The sequence below is a fragment of the Mustela lutreola genome, chromosome 9 (genome assembly GCF_030435805.1).
Source record: "Mustela lutreola isolate mMusLut2 chromosome 9, mMusLut2.pri, whole genome shotgun sequence".
NCBI classification, from domain to species: Eukaryota; Metazoa; Chordata; class Mammalia; order Carnivora; family Mustelidae; genus Mustela; species Mustela lutreola.
Genome location: NC_081298.1, coordinates 44,489,696 through 44,509,258, shown reverse-complemented (window position 1 = coordinate 44,509,258; position 19,563 = coordinate 44,489,696). Strand labels below are relative to the sequence as shown.

The following is a 19,563-nucleotide window of genomic DNA, read 5'->3' as shown; positions in this document are numbered from 1 at the left end:
GGGAAATGTGTTATTCATAAACAGAGGTGGGTATTTCTGGAATCCTATGTAGCCTGTGACCCTCCTCGTCGCTCATGCCAGAGACCAGCTTTAACATTACAATTTCAGAATGAACCGTCTGCGACTCAATGAACACATGAAAGTTTTTCTCCACGCTTTTATGATATGCATCAAGTTATGCAACAGAACAGAGTCCTTGCAAATAGTTTAACTTTCAGCAAGGAGTATTATAAAACATTTACTAAGTATCTACTTATTATGTTAATGCTTTGTGAATTCTACTGTGTTCCTTACTGCCTTCTGTGGAAATTAATCATCAACATAATGACAGGACCAAACTCTGAGGGGGGGGGGACTTTGCTGTCTGTTCAATGTGAGCACACAGTTAATTTACTGAAATGTGCAAATTCAGCATATGTCAAGTAGATACATATGATTAATACATGGAAAAAATTTTTTTTTAGTCCTTATTGCTACTTTTCATTATATAAGTCAGTCTCAACTCTGGTGACTGGGCCTCCCCACCCCCTCCCTCCCTCCCTGCTTCCCGGCGCACCCCTCCCCCAATGTGGCATTGTCTGGAGACATTTTTCTTTGTCATGATGAGAGGGTAGGATGCAAATGACATCCGGAACACCGATAAACTCCAAACAGGAAGCAGCCCCCACAATTAGGAATTATCCATTTTAAATGTCATTAGTGCTAAGGTTGAGAAGCTGTGCATCAGAAGAACATAATCCTGGGCAGACACCATTTTAGGACTTACATGAGGACTTTTCTGAACTACAGAAAATATACTTCCTGTACGTGCAATATGGTTGCGCATTTCAGAGGCGATGTTCACCCACTATCAGGACCGGCTCAAGAGCTCACATTTTCATGTCTTTGCTCAACAATGTCCAAAGTGCGCACACATTCCCATCTACGCAAGCGGTGGTTAATACAGTGTTTTGTATTTAAAACAATGTATTTAATACAGTGTTTTAATACTGTGTTTAATACAGCCTGTGTTTTGTTTCTGTTGCTTCTCCATGGAACAATTTTACTTACAGGAGAAGTTGATCACAGGCTCACTGAAGCCCTGGTACTATGCGAGACCCAATCACTAGCCACGAGTCAAGGTGACTCCTGGGTCTGGGTCTATTAGAAGCAGAACTGAGGACACCCAAGGACTTACTTTCAAACCACGTAATTCTTTTGTGAATTCAATTATACTGCTTTAGCAAATAAGGGAGAACCAATGAAATGATTGTACTGAAGCCGTATTATTATTGAAAGCTCCATGTTTGACCCATGCCAGACGTAGATCACTGACCCAAACCTTCAATGGCCAAAATGTAGTAATGATAATTGCTAATATTCCCATCGTGCTTGGAGCAATGCCTGCATTGACTCATCTAATCCCTGCCTTATGAAGGACAGAGTCAGATTCAGTGTTGGGTACAGAAACTTCCCTTTAGAAGTAGACTAAGGTAGCCAAAGCCCCATAGTTAATGAACTCCTTCCCAGAGCGAGGATTTGACTTCACTCTCCAGAGACTGAAGCTGCATCTACTTCCCTGAACTAAATCTTTAATAAATTGGTATTATACAAGAGTCTTGTTGCCTCAACCACTTGCATTTCTTGGTATTACCCATCTGTTGCAAGTGGCCGATTTGCCAACACCAGTGTGACACTTGTATTTTTTGCGAGCTGCTTGGTGAAATGAAGAGACTGAAAAGAGAAACTGGGGATCAGAGAGACTGATGTATGCCTGGTAGCGTCCCTGGCCCTGGCGGGAAATGCAAGAAGCCCGGACAACTCACCTGAGTTGTTCTCCATGACAGTGTAAATCAGCTTACAGACCCTCAGCAGCAGCATGACCTTCTTCTCTGGCGAATACATCTTCTGCATGGTCATGAACTTGACTTTGATTTTCTCCACGTCCACAATATCAGGAGTTGGCGCGAAGACCCCCAGCTCCTGGGGGTTCCTCTGCCGCACAAGCTGCAGGTTTTCCTTGAGTTGTTTCCATGAGCCATCGGCCATGTGGAAGTCCCTCAGCATGGCCTCCACGTGCCCCTTGAGGGGCTTTAAGATGCACTTGTGCATGGCTTTTTCCAGCACCACATCTGCCAAAGAAAGTGCAGCAACTGTGACCATTATCTGAAGCAAGAAGAAACGCAAGGTCTGCTTTCCCAGAAAGGACTTCTGCAACTCTGCACTGGCTACAGGGCGGACAGGTGACCACTTCACACCCACTGAGCCAACAAAACTTAGCAGTGCCACCACTCCTCACGCTCTAGTACGTTTTCTAGAAAGCTGCAGAATGTGAATCTTCCCTAATAAATTCTTACAGGTTTTTAATTTGTTTGTTTGCTTGCAGACAGTCAATACAATGAAATAGATTTGTTTTAACTATTTTTATGGCCCATCCCCCATGTGCCCAGGTGAATATTCTAGAAGACATTCTTTTGATCCAGTCCTTCCACTGATCATCTGGTGGACAGGTAAGTAAATATGTTATTTTACAAGGAAAGACTGGCTAAGAGAGGAGATTCAAGACTTCTTCAAATATTGCCAGAGAAAATAAGTTCACCTAAATACACATGTTATCTTGGATTGAATTCTGGACCCCAAATTCTTTACTTCATTTGCTATAAATAAAGAACATTAGTGGGACAGTGGATAAGATTTGAATAAAGTCTGCAAGTTAGGTCCTAGTGTAAACACTGTATTTGTGGTTAATTTTCCTATATTTTTAACAAGATGTCTGTTTTAACAGGATTTAGGGGTAAAGGAACACAACACCTGCAACTAGCTCTGATATGGCACAGAAAAAAGACAGTGTATGTGTGCGTGTGTGTGTGCATGTGCACACTTGTGTGTGTAAGCAAAGAGAAAGCGGAAGGATGAAACACGACAAATGGCTAACATTCAGGGAATCATGATAAAGGGCAGACATGGTTGCAACTTTTCTGTATGTCTGAAGTGATTTCAAAATAAAAGTTCTAAAAATTTTGAAATGTGTTTCTGGCCAGAGTTTGGAAATACCTTTTGGTGTGGATGGCATTATTTTTCCCTCTTTTAATGGTTGCCCAATGAAGTAGCTTTCTTGGCTGACTGTAAAGTGACCATAAATCTGGAGATCCAGACTCAAGATGACTTACATAATCATTAGCTCTCCGCTTTCTCAACATCAGCTTTCTAACCTCAGATGTTTGCCCGTTCTCATGAAAGCTACATGGGTAGGCAGACCTTATCTATGAGACCTGAACGTGATTCCATTTTGGAAGCTCATGGATCTACTTCCATATAAAACTGGAAATTGTTGAGTTCTCTCTCTGGCCTTGGGAGTTCCTGACATTGGATCAGATCACAATGCATCCAAATTACCACCTATAATTAGGAAGTCAGAAACAAAGAGAAATCTAAGCCAGATGCCCAAACACCAAACAGTTTTTCCATAACTGAGAGATAAAACTCATGCCAAAGTTGATGATGATCCCACAATGACCTGCTTCTCCCGCCCATTTTTTTTCCCTTTGCCTCTATATCTGGGAGATAGATATATCTTTGCTTAAATTAAGACCTTATATAGCTATAGAAGTCAAGGTTGAAGCAAAAGAGATTATATAAAGTCAGAAGAAAAAACAGAACAACATTTTCACCTGGCATCTGGCATTGAAACAAACTACCTGGTCTATGTCGGTTCTGTTGTGTTAATAAGCCTGTGTGACTTTACAGCATCTTTGACTTTACCCTAAATGACCATTACATTGAAAAGTCAACAATAGCGATTGACACTGAGCATCCAGTTGGGCTAGGCTCTATGTGCTTTACTTTATGAGCTCCTCTAATTCTTGTAACAACTCTCTTACTTTTGCAAAATATTAATATTATTTTACAAACGAGGAGGCAGAGGTTTGGAGGTATCTAATGGCTTGCTTGAAGCTGCACAATTATTCTCAACAATCACCTTGCTTTCCAAAGTAAATGATCTCTTAATTTAGTTCAAGGTGCTTTATAAACATTCGCCGGTTTATTCCTCTCTATCTAAAGGTCACACAAGTCCCATTCATGGTTATAAGCGACTTACCACCCCATTAGAATGAGGTCACTAAGGGGAGCAAAAGTCATGCCAATCATTAATTAGGACTATACATGAACATGGAGAGCGGCGTGATTCGTAATCACCCCAAACCAGAAGCCATCCAAAGGCCCATCCCAATGGAATGGAGACAAGGATATATTTGTAGAATGGAATTCAGAAAATGGAATTCAGACAATGGAAGATTCATTCCATGAGGAGTGCCCTGCTACTCCAGAGGCAATGGGATGAATCTCATGGATACAGTGTGTGTGAAAAAAGCCAGACACATGGGGTGCCTGGGTGGTGACCTGCCTTTGGCTCAGGTCATGATCTCAGGGTCCTGGAATCGAGCCCCACATTGGGCTCTCTGCTCAGCGGGGAGCCTGCTTCCCCACACCCCCTGCCTGCCTCTCTGCCTACTGTGATCTCTGTCTGTCAAATGAATAAATAAAATCTGTTTTTAAAAAAAGCCAGACATAAAAGAGTATCTCCTTTAGCATTTTATTTACATAAAATTCAAAAGCAGGCACAATTGAATCTACGGTGACAGAAGTCAGAATGGCAGTGACCCCCAGGAATACATGAGGCTGTGGGAGGACCCTTCTGGGGAGATGGAGATGTTCTATGTCTGGATCTGGGCGGGGCTACCTGTGCGTGCGCGGATGTGAGAATCTGTCAAGCTGAGCAGTTAAGATGGGCACATCTTATGAATGTAAGTTACAATAATTCTGCATAAATCAAACCAACAGAAAACAACTGCAGACCAGCTTGAGATTTTCACCTTGAACCCCAAGGGCAACTTTTAACCTCAGGGTAAGCCTGGTCATCTCTGAGCCAGAGTGTTGACACGAATCATCTACACAAGTTCTGTGCTGTTCCTGGGGGACAATAGCACAAAGCCTATTACCAGTGAGCAAGGGATCCTCATACAACACATCCTCACCACCAGGGAAGGGACACTGGTCTCTGTGACACAGACTCCCACCCTCAGGAATGGTGCTATGGAAATCTTTTGTTAGGATGGTTAAAATCTGAGATCCATTGCCAAGTGCCCATTCTCTTAAAATCCAAAATTGGAAACAGACAAACAAACAAAAAAACAATGTTCGATTTTTTTTTTTAAGTATACTTTTTAAAGATCATAATTTAGAAATAGGACTGGTCTCTTTGCATTCTTTTCCAGGACTTTACTCCTAAACCCTGCCCTCTTAAAGCCCTTAATAAGCATAAAGAATAGGAAAAAATAAAGTCCAAATAACAGAGATTTGGAACCCACCTGGTTCTCTCCAATAGGAAAAACAGATTCTGCTCACAAAGCAAGAGGGAAAAATGATTTGGAGAAACAAAAGGAACAGAAAATCTTTCAGAATATGGACTAGCCCAGGAAAAAAAGAAAGAAAGAGAAAGAAAGAAAGAAAGAAAGAAAGAAAGAAAGAAAGAAAGAAAAGGAAGAAAGGAAGAAAGAACGAACGGATTGGTCACATTTCTTATAAATTACTACTACCTGTTGTTTTCTACTATCTTTGGTTGCTTAAAGTCCAAGAAAAAAATCTTTTAAACTGTAGGAATAATTATACTATTCTAGACCCCTTATATACACCAACTCTTCAAATACTCAAACAAACCCCATGGAGGGAGGACTGTTATTTTTTCATTTTCTAGATGAGGAATTAGACCCAAGGAGATCAGTGCCACACAACTGAAAAGAAGGCAAGCCAGGATTCGAACCCAAGAAACCTGATCGTGTCAATTGCATTTATCTGCAAACAAATATGCAAAGGACAAGAAAATATTAGAGAACTGTCTGAACCACAATGTTTTGAATTTTTGAAACCAATTGTTAGCGGAATGACCCAAATTGGAAGTCAACTTTCTGAAAATATTTAGATAGATCCTATCAATCATTCTCCAGGCTCATATGCAAGGGGGAAATGGTTAAGAGCATGGCAGAGACTTAGATGCTCCTTGGCTTAATGAGCCTCGGTGCAGTAACGATTAGGAAGCGTTCGATGTGTTGGCCTCTGGTGTCTTCCAGGAATAAAACAGAGAGCTCCATCTCTGTTGCTTCACTCTGACCGACAGCACAGATACCAGAGAAGGTCAGAGCTTGGACAGGGAAGCATCACAAGACCGGCTCAGGCATCAGCTTGAGCACTTTCTGCTTATCCGCTGCTGCCTAGGGGGAAGTGAGAGCCTGGGAGGTGAAGGTGAAATCCAGAGAAGGCACGTGCTTTACAAAGAACACTAGGCTCAGGCAGGCAGCCGGGCAGCCAGCCTGACTCTATCTCTCTATGCGGCTTTGGCCAAGTCGCTTCACCGCTCTGTCATTGCCTCCAACATCTGAACTGCCATCTCATGGCCCAAGGAAGGCGAGACGGAACTGGCACCCTGAATGGTGGCCCAAACAAAACAAAATCACCACTGACATTCTCCGGAAGACTCTCACAGTACCCAGAATCTAAGCGACATAACGTCCAGAATGTACAGGCTGCAACCTGGAGTTAGCTGACAAAGATAAAAGATGAGGTCACATGGCCTCTTGGTTTATTTGAGTTCTGGCATTCTGGTTAATTACTTCTTTGTAATAGGAAAGCGACAGAAATCGAAGCTAAATTTTAATGGTGAAGTTCTACCTGTGTAATTTATAACATCCTGGGCTTCCTCTGAGCAGTTCTAATTCCAAGGGGGCTCTACATATGGAGCCCCCTCGGATGTTAACCCTCATTTTGTATGTTAACCCGCATTTCAGTGGTGGGAAGTGGGCACTAGGGCATCTCACTGCGCAGGTGCCTGTGCAGCGTAAAAGTCAAAAGTCTCTCCCAGCGTGGTGGAGACACGCTGCAAGCCGGTCCGGGCTGCCAACAAGTCAGCAGGCACGACGGGCCTGTCCCTTGACCAGAACAACAACACGAGCTGGGCATTTTCTTTATGTGCTAATCTATCTTCCTTTGACTGCTTCATTGGATTAAGGATTAGAACTGACACGGACTGTGTGCCCGTGTGTGGCTGGCACTGTTTTGAACTTTACTCAGATTCAGGATTTAAACCACCCTTCGATTGAAACCAGTACATAATTCCCATTTGTTTGAGCTTGGGTTCTCCCAGAGGCCAATCTTGAGACAGGGACTTGAGGGTGAGTAGTTCACTTGGGAGGTGAGCCCGGGAAGTACCCGCGGCAGATGAGGGGAGTGGGATGGGAGAGAAGGCTGCCAACGCTGTGTGCTCTGTTAAGCCGGTTATTATTGGGGGCGGCTGGAGCTCAACCAGCTCAACCTTGTTGGATGTTTGAGACACAATGCAGGGCATGCCTCAAGGGTGGTCCCATCAGAGGGGAGGCAGCTGGGGTATTTATACACCTGCTCCCTTCAGGTTCTGGGAGGGTGGAGAGGGCATTTACCTCCTAGCCTTTCCATCTGCCCTGGACAAGAGCCCCGGGGGGATGTGAAAATGTCAGGCAGGATGTCTTAGGCACCGGCAGCTGGGAATCAAACAGGTAAGTGAGCATCAGTGGGGCAGGCACAATGCTGTCTAGTTCATATAACATAGGAAGAAATGGAGGCACAGAGATGTTAAGACACATGACCAAGCACACACAGCTCATCAGCAGCAGAGCTGCTGCTCAAACTCAACAGTGCCACCTGAGCATGGACTCTAAACCACCACACGCTTCTGCCTTTCAGCTGAGAAATTTATCCACCCCGTCCTAGCAGAGCTGGGATGGAACAACCAGATGGCCACAACAGAACTCTGCTAATAATCCTCTGTACCAACTTCTAAAAAGCGGACTACTTGGTGTTCAAGTGGCTCTCTGGTTACATGTGAAGTCCACATGAGCCGTTTCCTACTTTGCAACCTGGAGGGAAGAAGGTGACCTTTCCAGGCCTTAGCTTCCTCCTCTATAAAATGGGATTACTCACAGCTTCCCAGTGGGACTGTCGGCCCTGGTGAGATCCCACAGGTGAGCACTTCCTATCCACCTGTCCCCTAGGCAATTGGCAAGGATCGCCGGTCCCCTCTGTTCCTTTGGAATGTGGGGTGTGTACCTTGGGATAGGGACTCCAGGTTTAATCATTCAGGCCTGTTTGGTTCTGTTATCCTCTGTGTTAACAGTGTTTTACTTGGTTTGAAATGGGAACTGAAAGTGCTTCGATAAATTAAATAAAAAGCAACTTGGCTTTCTGGCCATCTTGCTCCCTCGTTCCCTCCTGCTCTTCCTCAGCCCCTCCCACCCACAGGTACAAAGGCAGCAGAGCTGCAGTCTGGCCCTCTGGGTTTTCTTGTCTGGAACTTGCCAGTGTTTCCTCACAGCCTCATTCTGTCCCCGTATAACAGCTCAGACTCCCAGACGAGCTGAGTGCCTTGGACAGCGATAATGTCTTTCCACCTGACAGGTGGACAGCTCCCAACCCCACTTGGGACAAGAGATGAAGGGTGGATTCGGTTCATCATTGACAGTTTTTGGTCTACTAATCGCAAAGGCCAGGGTCACACTGCTGTCCCTGCTCTGCGTTTATGTCTCCCACGCCCCTGGCCTCCTGGCTTGTCACACTGGCCTGCAGGTATTCATGGCCAGTATCTAATTCAATTGGTTGGTACCTGGCTACAGAGATGGCTAAAGAGTTCAACTCTTACCCTGCCAGGAGTGATTTTTCTAAAATGCTTCCCACCACCTTAAAGACAGCTTCTGGAGGTGCACCCCTGCTTTGCCCTCCCTCCTTTGCTCCATATCCTCGTGAAGAAGCAACTCATGTTCTCACTGAAGGCAACAGCACTGTGGCCCCTCTGTGCCTGTGCACCTCTTCACATGCTATTCCCTGTGGCTGGTGGGTTCCTTGCTTTTCCCAACATGGATTCCCATGCAGCCTTGTCTGCCCACCTCCTCTCCACTCCCTGGTCCCTGGTGTTCTGTGTGACCACTGCGTTGGCACAGAGCAAACTAGACCTCTCTCTTTGACGCCAGACTTCGGGGGGCTCAGGAGAGCCTGTGGCAGTCCCTGGCCACAGGCCCACAGGTAGCATGGGCTCCAAACGTGACTTCTGAGTTGAACCGAAAATGCTTCCTTTGAGTGGCTACATGAAAATTATGTTTCTTCTGCTTACCCGTGCAGAACACAGGAAGCGTGACTCTGGCAATGACGTGGGGCAGTCACCCCCATTCCTGCAGCGCCCTGTCACCCCACAGGGATGTCCTGTAACCTGGTTTGCTTTACGTTTTGCGAGCAAAGCCTGCTTCAGTCCATAAGTAATAGCAGGCACTTTATCAAATGATAAGGGAAGATCGCACCAAAATAAAGATGAGGAGCACGGGTAGGGTGGTGATTCACTCATAGTTTTGTTCGTTTTGGTGGGCTTTGAGGAAAGGCATTATGGAAAGTATAGGTATATTCACATCATAGTTTATGTATGGAATCGTCACACTGATTTCAGGGCCTTCTAGTAAAAGGCCAGTAAAAACCAAAGCAGTGGAGGGGGCATTTGGGTGGCTCAGTTGCTTAAGCATCGAACTCTTGGTCTAGACTCAGGTCATGATGTCAGGGTCCTAGGTTCGAGCCCCATGACGGGCTCTGTGCATAGCGGGGAGTGTGCTAGAGAGTCTCTCTCCATTTCCATCTCCTTCTACCCCTGCTCTCTCTCTCTCAAATAAATAAATAAATACTAAAAACAAAACAAAGCAGGGGAGAAGAGCCCAATCTTCCTTACGGAAAAATTCTACAGAGCCTGGAGGGCTCAGTCAGTTAAACGCTTGCTTTCGGCTCAGGTCATGATCCTGGGGTTCTGGATCGAGTCCCACATCAGGCTCCCTGCTCAGCCGGGAGCCTGTTTCTCCCTCTGCCTGCCACTCCCCCTGGCATGCTCTCTCTCTGACAAATAAATAAATAAATAATCTAAAAAAAAGAAGTTAAGGAAGAAAAATTCCAAATAATTTATGTAGCTCCTCTGGCCTCGGGGAGGCGGAGCTAAATTCTAGCTGCATCCCTGGGTTCTGGGCGGTGCTTCCTGGCCTACTTCCCCGAGTGTGGAAAGGGTGGAGGCAAGAGGTGGCATTTTACCCAGCAGAACTTGATGAGTCAATGCTACGTCCTGTGGAGAGCAGGCTGCCTCTGGTATGGTGACTTTACCACTGCCGTCTTCCTCCCTCCTCATAAAAGGGCCCACAAAGGCAGTGTAGCTGCTCTGGGTGATGTGAAAAGCCCGCTACAGGATTTGGTTCAGTCCCATTTGCACCCGGGCTTGACCTTGCTAAGCTTTTGTTTTGTCATCTCTAAAAATGAGGATAAGGGGACCCCCCCCCCAAGGCATTAAGGGGACTTAAGGGGCTTCTATGCATTAAAAATTGCTCCGTAAACCATCAAGAACCACACACCGGAGAGGGATTATGGAGGCTTTCACTTGCTTCTATTAAAAACACAGTATGCATTTAACACATACTCTTGAATTTTACAGAGGGGCGGGTTATGACTCTGGTTTCTTAAAAGAAGCCCTTGAGCTTGGCCAGTAAGTGAGGGTCTCCAAAGGGGACATTTTCCCTGAGAGGTAAGGTGGGGGGTGTTCCTGCCCTGGCCTGTAGACAGACTGGGGGAGCGAGGCAAGCCTGGAGGTGGGTCCCAGGATGGTGAGGGCTCCGTCTATAGATAAGACAGCCAATTGGGGCCATTCTGTTGGCGGAAGTAAAGTAGCAGTGGACGTGTCCGACTCTTAAAGATACTGATGCCTCCATTTCAATCAACACATCCTTTCAAATGTCCCCTTGCTCGCACTCTCAATCACTGTAAGATTCCTCTTTTGCCTGATGATGTTTCCTGCCCAATAGGTGCTGATGACTCTCTTGAGATGGAAGATTCCCGGGATGTAGTTAGAAAACACTCTAGCACAAACCTTATTGTGATGCCATCCCAGTTCCCACCTTGTTAGCAAGGGCTCTCTTTCTCTGAATTCCCGAGCTACCCATTTCCTTGCACAGTGTATCATGGAGTCGGGGACTCCTAACAGAGATTCTTAACTCCAGAGTTATGACCCTTCTTTTAGTTGCTATGATTAACCCAATTTTTGATGTCCCAAGGCAAAAACTACAACAAATTGATGCCCCATGGGAAAAAAAAGAAGTGCTTCCAGCTGGTGTCCTCTCTTTAATTTTCAAAACTAACATAAGCATTCTTTTTATATCTTGCAAGAGGTCAATTTTTCTCCTTTCTCTCTACCCTTTGCCTGCTGTACAAGGACATTCCCTCCTTGCAGGTGTTATGATCACATGGTCTAGATTAGAAGTCAGACTCAAGGTTCTAATCTCATCTTGGCACCAATATGCTGCTCTGGTCAAATCTCTCAGAATGACCCTTAATCTAAAAAAGAGAAGATAATTACTCAAGGGCTTGAATGAAACTGTGAAATACAGATTAAAAAACAATTCACACTGGATACTGAAGCTTGAGGAAACAAAGCAGTAGTAATTGTTTAACTACTAGGGAGTCACTTCAAACCCCCTTTCTTATTTGTGCTATGCTCTCTGGTGTCTAACCACTTCTCACTATTGTTTGCTATTAAAAAAACAAAAATCACATATTTACAAATTGAGTTTTAGAGATAAGTTTTCTTTAAATAATTAAAATGTTCTTCAGAGAAAATAGAAGTTTTATACATAGCAACTAAATAAAGCAGAACACTATTGTATTGATTTTTTTGCTACTGAGTTTTAGGACTACAAATACTTGTGCTCCCCCCTCCTCCATGATTGTTGACAGTCCATGGTGGGCAGTTCAAACAAAATAGAAAATTTGAGATGAGTAAAATTTTTGGAGTTGGAGAAATTTTGTTTTTCTTGAAACAAACCTTGAAAACAGGGATTTCCCAAGATTAATGTCAGATCAGAAATGAAAATTCTTTTGCTTGAATTAAAAAAAAAAAAAAAAAAAACACTGACCACAAAAATGCAACAAGTTCTGCAGAGTGGAAGTTTCACGATCAGAAATTTTGAACTGATATCTCCCATCAGCTGAAAAAGACCAGAGCAAGACTGGTATGATGGGTAAGCTCACCAAAGAGGAACACACATGATAGAAAAATGAGAAATGTCGCAACCTGTCTCTATTTTACAGGGTAGGACAGGCCAGTCCTGAGTATACCTCGCTGCAGATGAAGTTACCAATGCCAGGACTTTCTCACAGGACCTGAAGTTTTGTAAAAGCATCTGTTTGTCCTTTCTTATACCACTTTGTAGAGTATGGGGGAATGAGGGTGAGCAGAGAGCTCTCCAGAAGGGAAGCATCATGTGGGGGCTTGACTCATGTGGGAACTCACCATGTCTTATCCCCATTGGCTTCATTCCCAGCCAGGAGAGTGAAGCTGATGTCAATCCACTGACATTGATTCAAGACCCTCGAAATGGCAGGGCTTCCTGGTGATGGTGCTGTAAAGGGCAGTCTAAACAGAATGGAAATTCTCCATACTAGGACACAACCATTTAGAGTGGCCATTTTCTTCATTTTTGAGGTTGATTACTTATCATTTTACACTCCCCTAGAAAGTGCTGGCCAGAAGGGCTGTGACAAGATATATGGAGTAGCAATGAGTGAGAGCTGCTTGGTGTTTCATGGGCTTTTCTCTAGACAACTGAAGAACCACTCTCTGAAGAAGACAGATTAGCACCACCTCTAGATCCTAACTGGAGACACGCATGCACTCCTCCAGTCATTTTTCACATACGAATGACAGCTCTAATTCTACGTGGGTTAAGCCAATGAAATGCCTCCTCTACCTCCCTTGATTTCAGGACAGACATTCTGTAAATGCAGGCTTTATATGTAAATTCCCACCTCTTGGTTCAGAGCGATCACCTTCCAAAGTTGTGGGAATGGAGGACAGGACTAGACTGGCATTCTTGAACAGACTAAGGAGCATTAGCAGATACCTGTTCAGAACCAGCTTGAGGGTTGGTATTCTGAAGATGGCATTCAAAGTGAATCCATTCAGAGTGAATCCATTAAAAGTGAATTACTTCCTTCTGGGAAGTGAGATACGGTAGGAATATGCAAACAATTGAGAAAAGATCTTGGTAGAATCCAAGCTCACCTACTTATCAGCACTGAAACCCTCTACAAGTCACTTCTTATATTTTGGCCTCCATTCTTGAATTTGCAAAAGATGAATAATATCTATGTAAATGTACCAACCTTGAGTTGGTTCATGAGGCTCAAAGCAGTGACTGTATCAACCAGTCTAGAGTAAACTAGTGAGCACTTTGCTCACGATGATGTCCAAGACTATCAGATTAAGTCCCATTTTGTGTCAGAGTCATAACCAAGTGACTTACACACTGAAGGGGGTCGGTTTTCTGATCATCTTTCCTCTCCAGTTGGGCAAGTGTTGAGTTTCTCAGGTTGACCTCTGCTCTGGTTCACCTTCCTCTTAATTTCAAAAGCCCAACCCATTCATTGTACTTTCAACACAGAACGATGCTTTCATGGGGGAAGCAACATGCCATGAGGTACTTGCTTTCATGCAAAGGTTTCAAAAACCAAAACAAACAAGCCAATCAAAAAGTGAGGCAATGCTTAGTTGGCCACACCCACACCTCCTTACAGAACTGTAGTTTGAGCTGCCTCTTCCAAATGCTGCACCTGCTGGTTACTAGCTAGTGTAGCCTGGGGACAAAGGGCTCCACCTGGCAAAGCCCTGCGTCCCCCACCCCACTGGGGATGCCCATGCCTGCTTCACAGGGGTGAGGCCAGGCCCTGTTGACATCACTTGGCCAGAACCCTGGCTCATAGGAGAGGCTACAAAGATGTCAAACCCCTTCTTGTCATGACCTTAGATTTTAAATTAAAAGCTGCCTCCTTCCAGAGCAGCAAAGTGTACGCCTGTTTTTGGAGAAAATGAGCCCTTACGCTCTGAGAGCGAGTACCATATCTGAACTTCCCTTCAAAAGAAGCTGGCAGAAGGGCCTCCTGGGGAACAACACTCTGGTGGATGCTTACCAGAGTCTCTGTAGGGAAGGAAAGGAAGGCCCCTGTTTCCTCGGGAACCTTGTCCCTGTGGGCTGGTTGGCGCTGTGGCCCACATAGCTTGGTGCTGACATCAGTGCCCGCGTGGCTCCCCTCACGGGACTCCCCGAGAGCAAGCTTCTTCCCTCCGTTCAGCGTTCCTGTGACTATGGCATGGGAGCTGGTCTCCCCTGAGGAGCAGGCTCCCGGTGGGACAGGGGACAGGATGGCCTGGGTGGCTATTCTGCCTTCCCCAAGAAACCTTTTCCAGTTTGAAGCACACCACGAGGGCACATTCCTTCTAGCTTCTCTCCTCAGCAACACCCGACTCTAACCCCGCCCCATCAACCAGGCTCAAACCATGAGAAAACAAACAAGGCTTTGATTCCTTTGTGAGAAAATCAAAGAGCTGCTAAAACTTACTTAAAGGAGAAAGAGACAGAGACAGAGAGAAAGAAAGAGAGAGAAAGAGACAGAGAGAGAGAGAGAGAGGAAAGGAGGGAGAGAGGGAGAGAGAGAGAGAGAGAGAGAGACTACTCTCTACCACATACTGTTTACTACTTTCAACAAAAAGACCCAACCAGAAAGAAGAAATCTGGGTTTAGCTTTATGAACTGCCCGAAAATATCTGGTAGCTCTTTCAGCTGTGGCTGCCCAGTGAATGAGGTTTCTGAAATTAGCCTTTTAGAGTCAATCTTCTGAAATTAAAAAAAAAAAAGAGAGAGAGTGAGAGAGAGAAAAGTCCTTGCAACACTCTTGCCCTGGAAAAAAAAGACGCCTTGCCAAATTCAAATTTTCCTTGGCCAAAGTAACTATTAACAATCAGCCCTTCAATGAGGTTATAAAGAAAATATTTCCCCTTGACTTTGGAGAAAACACCTTTCATGTGACCTCCAAATATGTTACTTATTTGAAAAGCACACAAAATAAACTTGCCTTTTCCTTTTTTTTTTTCTTTCTTTCTTTTTTTTTTTTGCTTACTCCAAAACCGTGTTGCTTAAGGAATTCTGCAGCATCAAAAGCCAGCAGGGTGGTTCCCCTTTTGGTAAAAGGGTGACAGGGTGGTGGTCCCAGGGGGCTTCTGGAATTGGGGCTGTCCTGGTTACTGAGCTGTCACTTGTCACACAGGTGTGGTCACTATGGAAACTCTTCCAGTGGCACAGCCGTGACGGCTGCACCCTTGCGAACACACGCCATCCCTCGGGAAACAGTGAAAACAGTCCTTTCCAAAGAAAGCAGAGGGAAACACCCTCCCAGAAGACAGCACAAATCCCTTTCTACTCAGGCGCTGCCTGCAGAGACACACTTTCATGTTGTGTGACACACACATGTTGTGTGACACACAACATGCCCCGGCCATGCCCGACACACAGCCCGAAATCAGGTGGGTCACTGAACCCTCAGAAGGCACACTCTACCCCCTGAACAGAACCATTCAGGGGTTCCCATCCGCAGCTTCGAAAACAGTCGCAAGCCCAAGACTCAGCTCTACAGTGAGGCTGCTTTAAGAGGTTAGGGTGCCATTCCAGTAGGCAGAGGGCATGGAGGCTGTTGTTGTTTTGAACCCCAGAGAAAACTTCAGCCGAGAGCCCTGCCACGGGGATGCACTGTTCTACGAGGTTACCGGACAATTTCTGTTTAAAAAGAAAAAAAAAAAAAAGGCCAAGTGGGGACTTACCGATTTGGTCTTCGGGGATCAGCGACTCAATGGGGGGGTCCAGCTCTGAGCTCTGAGCCAAATAGTTCTTCACCTGGGTCATGAACTGCCGGATGGTCTGCAGCATGTCGGTGCTGGACACGTGGCACTCCTTATTCTCCTGCAGAAAACTCACGTAGTCCTGCACCAGGCAGCCAAAATAGGTGCACTTGTCCCGGGACAGCTCCGCGATCCTCCGGACCATGCGCTTCTCGGGCGTCATGAAGGAGCTGAACACCCCGCTCATCTTGCGCAGCTGGGACTTGACGAGCTTGGGCAGCACGAAGGAGCTGTTCCTCTTCTTTTTGGACTTGATGGGGGGGGCCATGGTCTCCTGGTCACTCTCTTCTTCGCAGTCCTCCAGGCTGCTGTTGGTGTCTGCCTCATAGCCGAATAGGGGCATGCTGCGGTCGAACTCCAGCGAGTCGGAGGAGGAAGTGGAAATGCTCATGTCGCTCAGCCTCTGTCTGCCTCCATGCCACGGGGGCCGTGATTCAGGGCCGGCGGCCCTTGTGCAATCCCCCGGGGCCTCGGCAGGCGGGGCCCCACCTGGCCTGCCAGCTGTGCGGGGCTGCGGCTGCTCCGGCTCCTCCGGCTCCCGTTCCCGGCCGGGACGAGGCCGGCCACCGGTCAAGGTCTTTGCGCTGCCTTCCGCCTCTAGAAAAGAAGCCTGCTTCTTCAGCCGGGGCGGAGGGATGGGGGTTGGTTTCGTTCCAAGCAGAGCTACGTTCCCATGTTTGTTATGGTTGACTGTTTCTGGCATGCTCGCCTGGGCTTCGGTCCTGGACAGCTGAGGGCTTGTGTGGAGACTATTAATAGCGGGTGGCGGGGGCCTGGGTGGGGGGGACCGAGGCCTCTCGGTGCCATTCGCGTTGGGAGTCCTGGTGCAGGGCCGTTTCAGGCCTCCACTGAGGTCCTGGCTGTGCACTTTCAAGAAAAGAGGATTAATAAAACACAGGGCTCCGTTGGTCTGGCTGCACTCCAGCTCCGAAGGCGTCCTGGTTTTTATAGAATGCACTCCATTTATAAGGCAGAGCTGACGAGAGGCAGGACAAACACCGTCTGAGGAGAGAGGCCTATGGGGAGGTGGAGGGTTTGGGGGTTTGTTGTCAGCTGGAGAGCTCCAAAAATCTGAAAGTCATTATCAGTGAACACAAGAATGTAAATACAGTACTCTTGGGCCATTCCTTCACAAATTAAAAAAAACACACTTGCATGACAACACATGTCTTTGAAGGGGGAGGCGCCACACTTGGGTGTTTTGTTTTTCTTTTTTTCTTTAACAGCATTCCCTTACTGGAAAGGGTAGAAGTGGTGCCAGGCCCAGCTGTGGGCTCCTAGGAAGGCTCCAGGGGCTTTTTACCTTCAAAGCCCTTGAGAAACGGCTTGGCTAACATACAAAGCCAGCCCAGCCTTTGCACAGGTGAGGAAAGGACTGGAATTGTTACAGGATAAGGCTGGAGAAGGCCCCGGAGCTCCCCGACTTGCTTTACAAAAATTGAGCTTACTCGAAGAGCAAGCCACCCTTTCCAAGCTGCTTCTCCTGGAGGTGCCCTCCGGAGGACCTGGCAGTTCCCCTTTAATGGGCCGGACCAGCAGCTGGGCCTGGGGGATGTTACACAATCTGCTTGGGGTTTTATGTGTTCAGCATTAAAACCCCAAAAGGAGGAAAAATACGCACATGGAACCCATCAGCAGAAAAAAAGGACAGCAGACCTATGCAAACGCTAAGTGCAAGTTCAACCCTTTATCTTTATCTTAGTGGTTAGCTGCCCACACTCCCTAAATCCGAGCCCTCCTTACCACTATGGCTACACGCACTCAACACTCTTTGGAGCAGCGCACACTGCTTACTGTAGCTAAACGGCCCTATGTCACTTACATATGGGGCTCGGGTTTCCACGCAAATCGTGGGAGACAGGGATGGTGATGATTGTCGTCTGTTGTGATTTCCATTCGGATTAGGTTATTCTCTCTCTACAGCTTTGCCTTGTTGTGGTTGCCTAAAATGTTTCTTTCCTATAGGGCCAAAATGGCTGACCATGGGGGACAGCGGAGAGGCTCTCACTGGGAGCCCTTTGTCCTGTCCTCTCTGCCTCGTAAACACACCTGAGAGTGTCACCTGCTTCCTCTTGCCCTTCCTCTCCTTCTCTCTGGCTCTGTGCTGTCCAACGCAAGAGCCACTGCCACAGAGGCATTCAATTTTAAATTTCGCTTCACGTCAATCAATTAAATTTAAAAACAGGCATGCAGTTCGATTACTGGCAAATGTTGACGTAGTTTCAGAACTAAGATATGTTACGTGAATGTAGTTTTTCAACTGTAAATTTAATGAAATATGAATACAGTTCACGTGTTTCTGATGAAAATTTAATGCCCATAGAGAGATGTGCTGTAAGGATAAAACACATGCTGGATTCCAACACTTAGTATGAAAAAAAAAAAAAAAAAGAATGTAAAATATCTCATTAATGCCTTTGAAGTATTGCTTTTATTGCATCAATAATTTTAAAAACATTGCTTCCATGTCGAAATATTTCAGATCTAGTATAAAAAAATAAAATAAACCATAAAAATTAATTTCACCTGTGCCTTTTAAATTTTCTTTAATGGGAAAATTTAAAATTACACACTGGCGTTATATGCGTTTCTCGTGCCCAGTGTAGGTCTGCGTGGAATGACTCTCACCACCTTTGGGTCTTAGTGCTGCCACCACTCCTAGACTTTATAAGGCTTAGTACATATAGCTCCCACGAATGTGTTTCCTCCCATATGGATTATGGACATGGGTGGTGGGGTAGGGGAAGGGACGGACGCTATTAACTTTGACCCCTTGGTGTGGGGCCTATCATGTAGCAGAACTCTGGAAACGTTTGTTTGAAGGACAAATAATGAAGAACAGAGTTGTAGAAAGTGCTATCTCTTCACAAAATGAATAATGTGTACACTGAAAATTACAAACTGGGTATGTATTAATTAGGCCTCATTTGCTTCTGGTCAGTGGCCACTAGGACAAGGTATTTTTGTGTTTATCTCCTCATAACACATACACTGACCTTCAGTCCTTCAGCCCCGGCATGCAGTAGGCACTGCCCACTGACCACAGAACCAGGAGTTCTGTGGCTGGAGGTCGGCTGTGAAAACAGACCTGGTGCTGGTCTTCCAGAGGCCAGCGATCTAGTTGGTTATATTCACTGAAATTCGGGAAATGTCTTAAACTCTCTCCAAAGGTGTCTGAAACTCAAATGCAAGAGATGGTATAGCTTTTCAGCAGGGACATTTATCCTACCCTGGTATTTTTTTACCAGGAATCAGTTTCCCAATCCCACTACCTAATTACCCATCAGACAGGTCTGAGACAGATGGAGCAATTCTTTTGAAGCAATTGTAGCTTGAGAAAGAGTCTGAATCTGTCTCTAGGCTTCTTATAGGTGCTAGGAGCCCTGGTACTTGCATTTCAGCATCTCAAAATTTCCATTCCAATACTATGGCCTGGTTGTTAATCTTTTAGAAGACCGAAGCCCTAAAAATCTAAAGAGAATCTCCCCTTCCAATCTGGGGGAAAAGCTTCCCCTCCCCCCAAAGTTAAACCCACACAAATTCCTCAGGGCAATGGGACAAGGAAGTGAAATTGGGTGAACTGTATGTCCCGATCCATTGTCAACCGATGTCCCAAAGCATGGTGTTGCATTTAGGGGCGTTGGCAAAAGGGCGGGAGAGGGAAGCCAGTGCCCAGCTGGTCAGAGCGAGGATGCATGGCAGGATAGGGGACACGGCCCAGAACACCAGGACTGACACTGAACAACCACAGAGGAAGT

General features: G+C 45.9%; 1 protein-coding gene across 10 annotated transcripts in view; it reads right to left on the bottom strand.

Moving 5' to 3' along the window:
* Positions 1-19,563, bottom strand: part of RIN2 (Ras and Rab interactor 2) — a 229,791-nt gene that overhangs the window by 10,068 nt on the left and 200,160 nt on the right. For all 10 annotated transcript variants that reach the window (XM_059134158.1, XM_059134164.1, XM_059134162.1 and 7 more), the window contains 2 exons: positions 15,728-16,876; positions 1,806-2,111 (listed from right to left, as the gene is read on the bottom strand). In XM_059134158.1, coding sequence (XP_058990141.1) covers positions 1,806-2,111; positions 15,728-16,876 — 1,455 coding nt within the window. The remainder of the gene's footprint in view (positions 1-1,805; positions 2,112-15,727; positions 16,877-19,563) is intronic.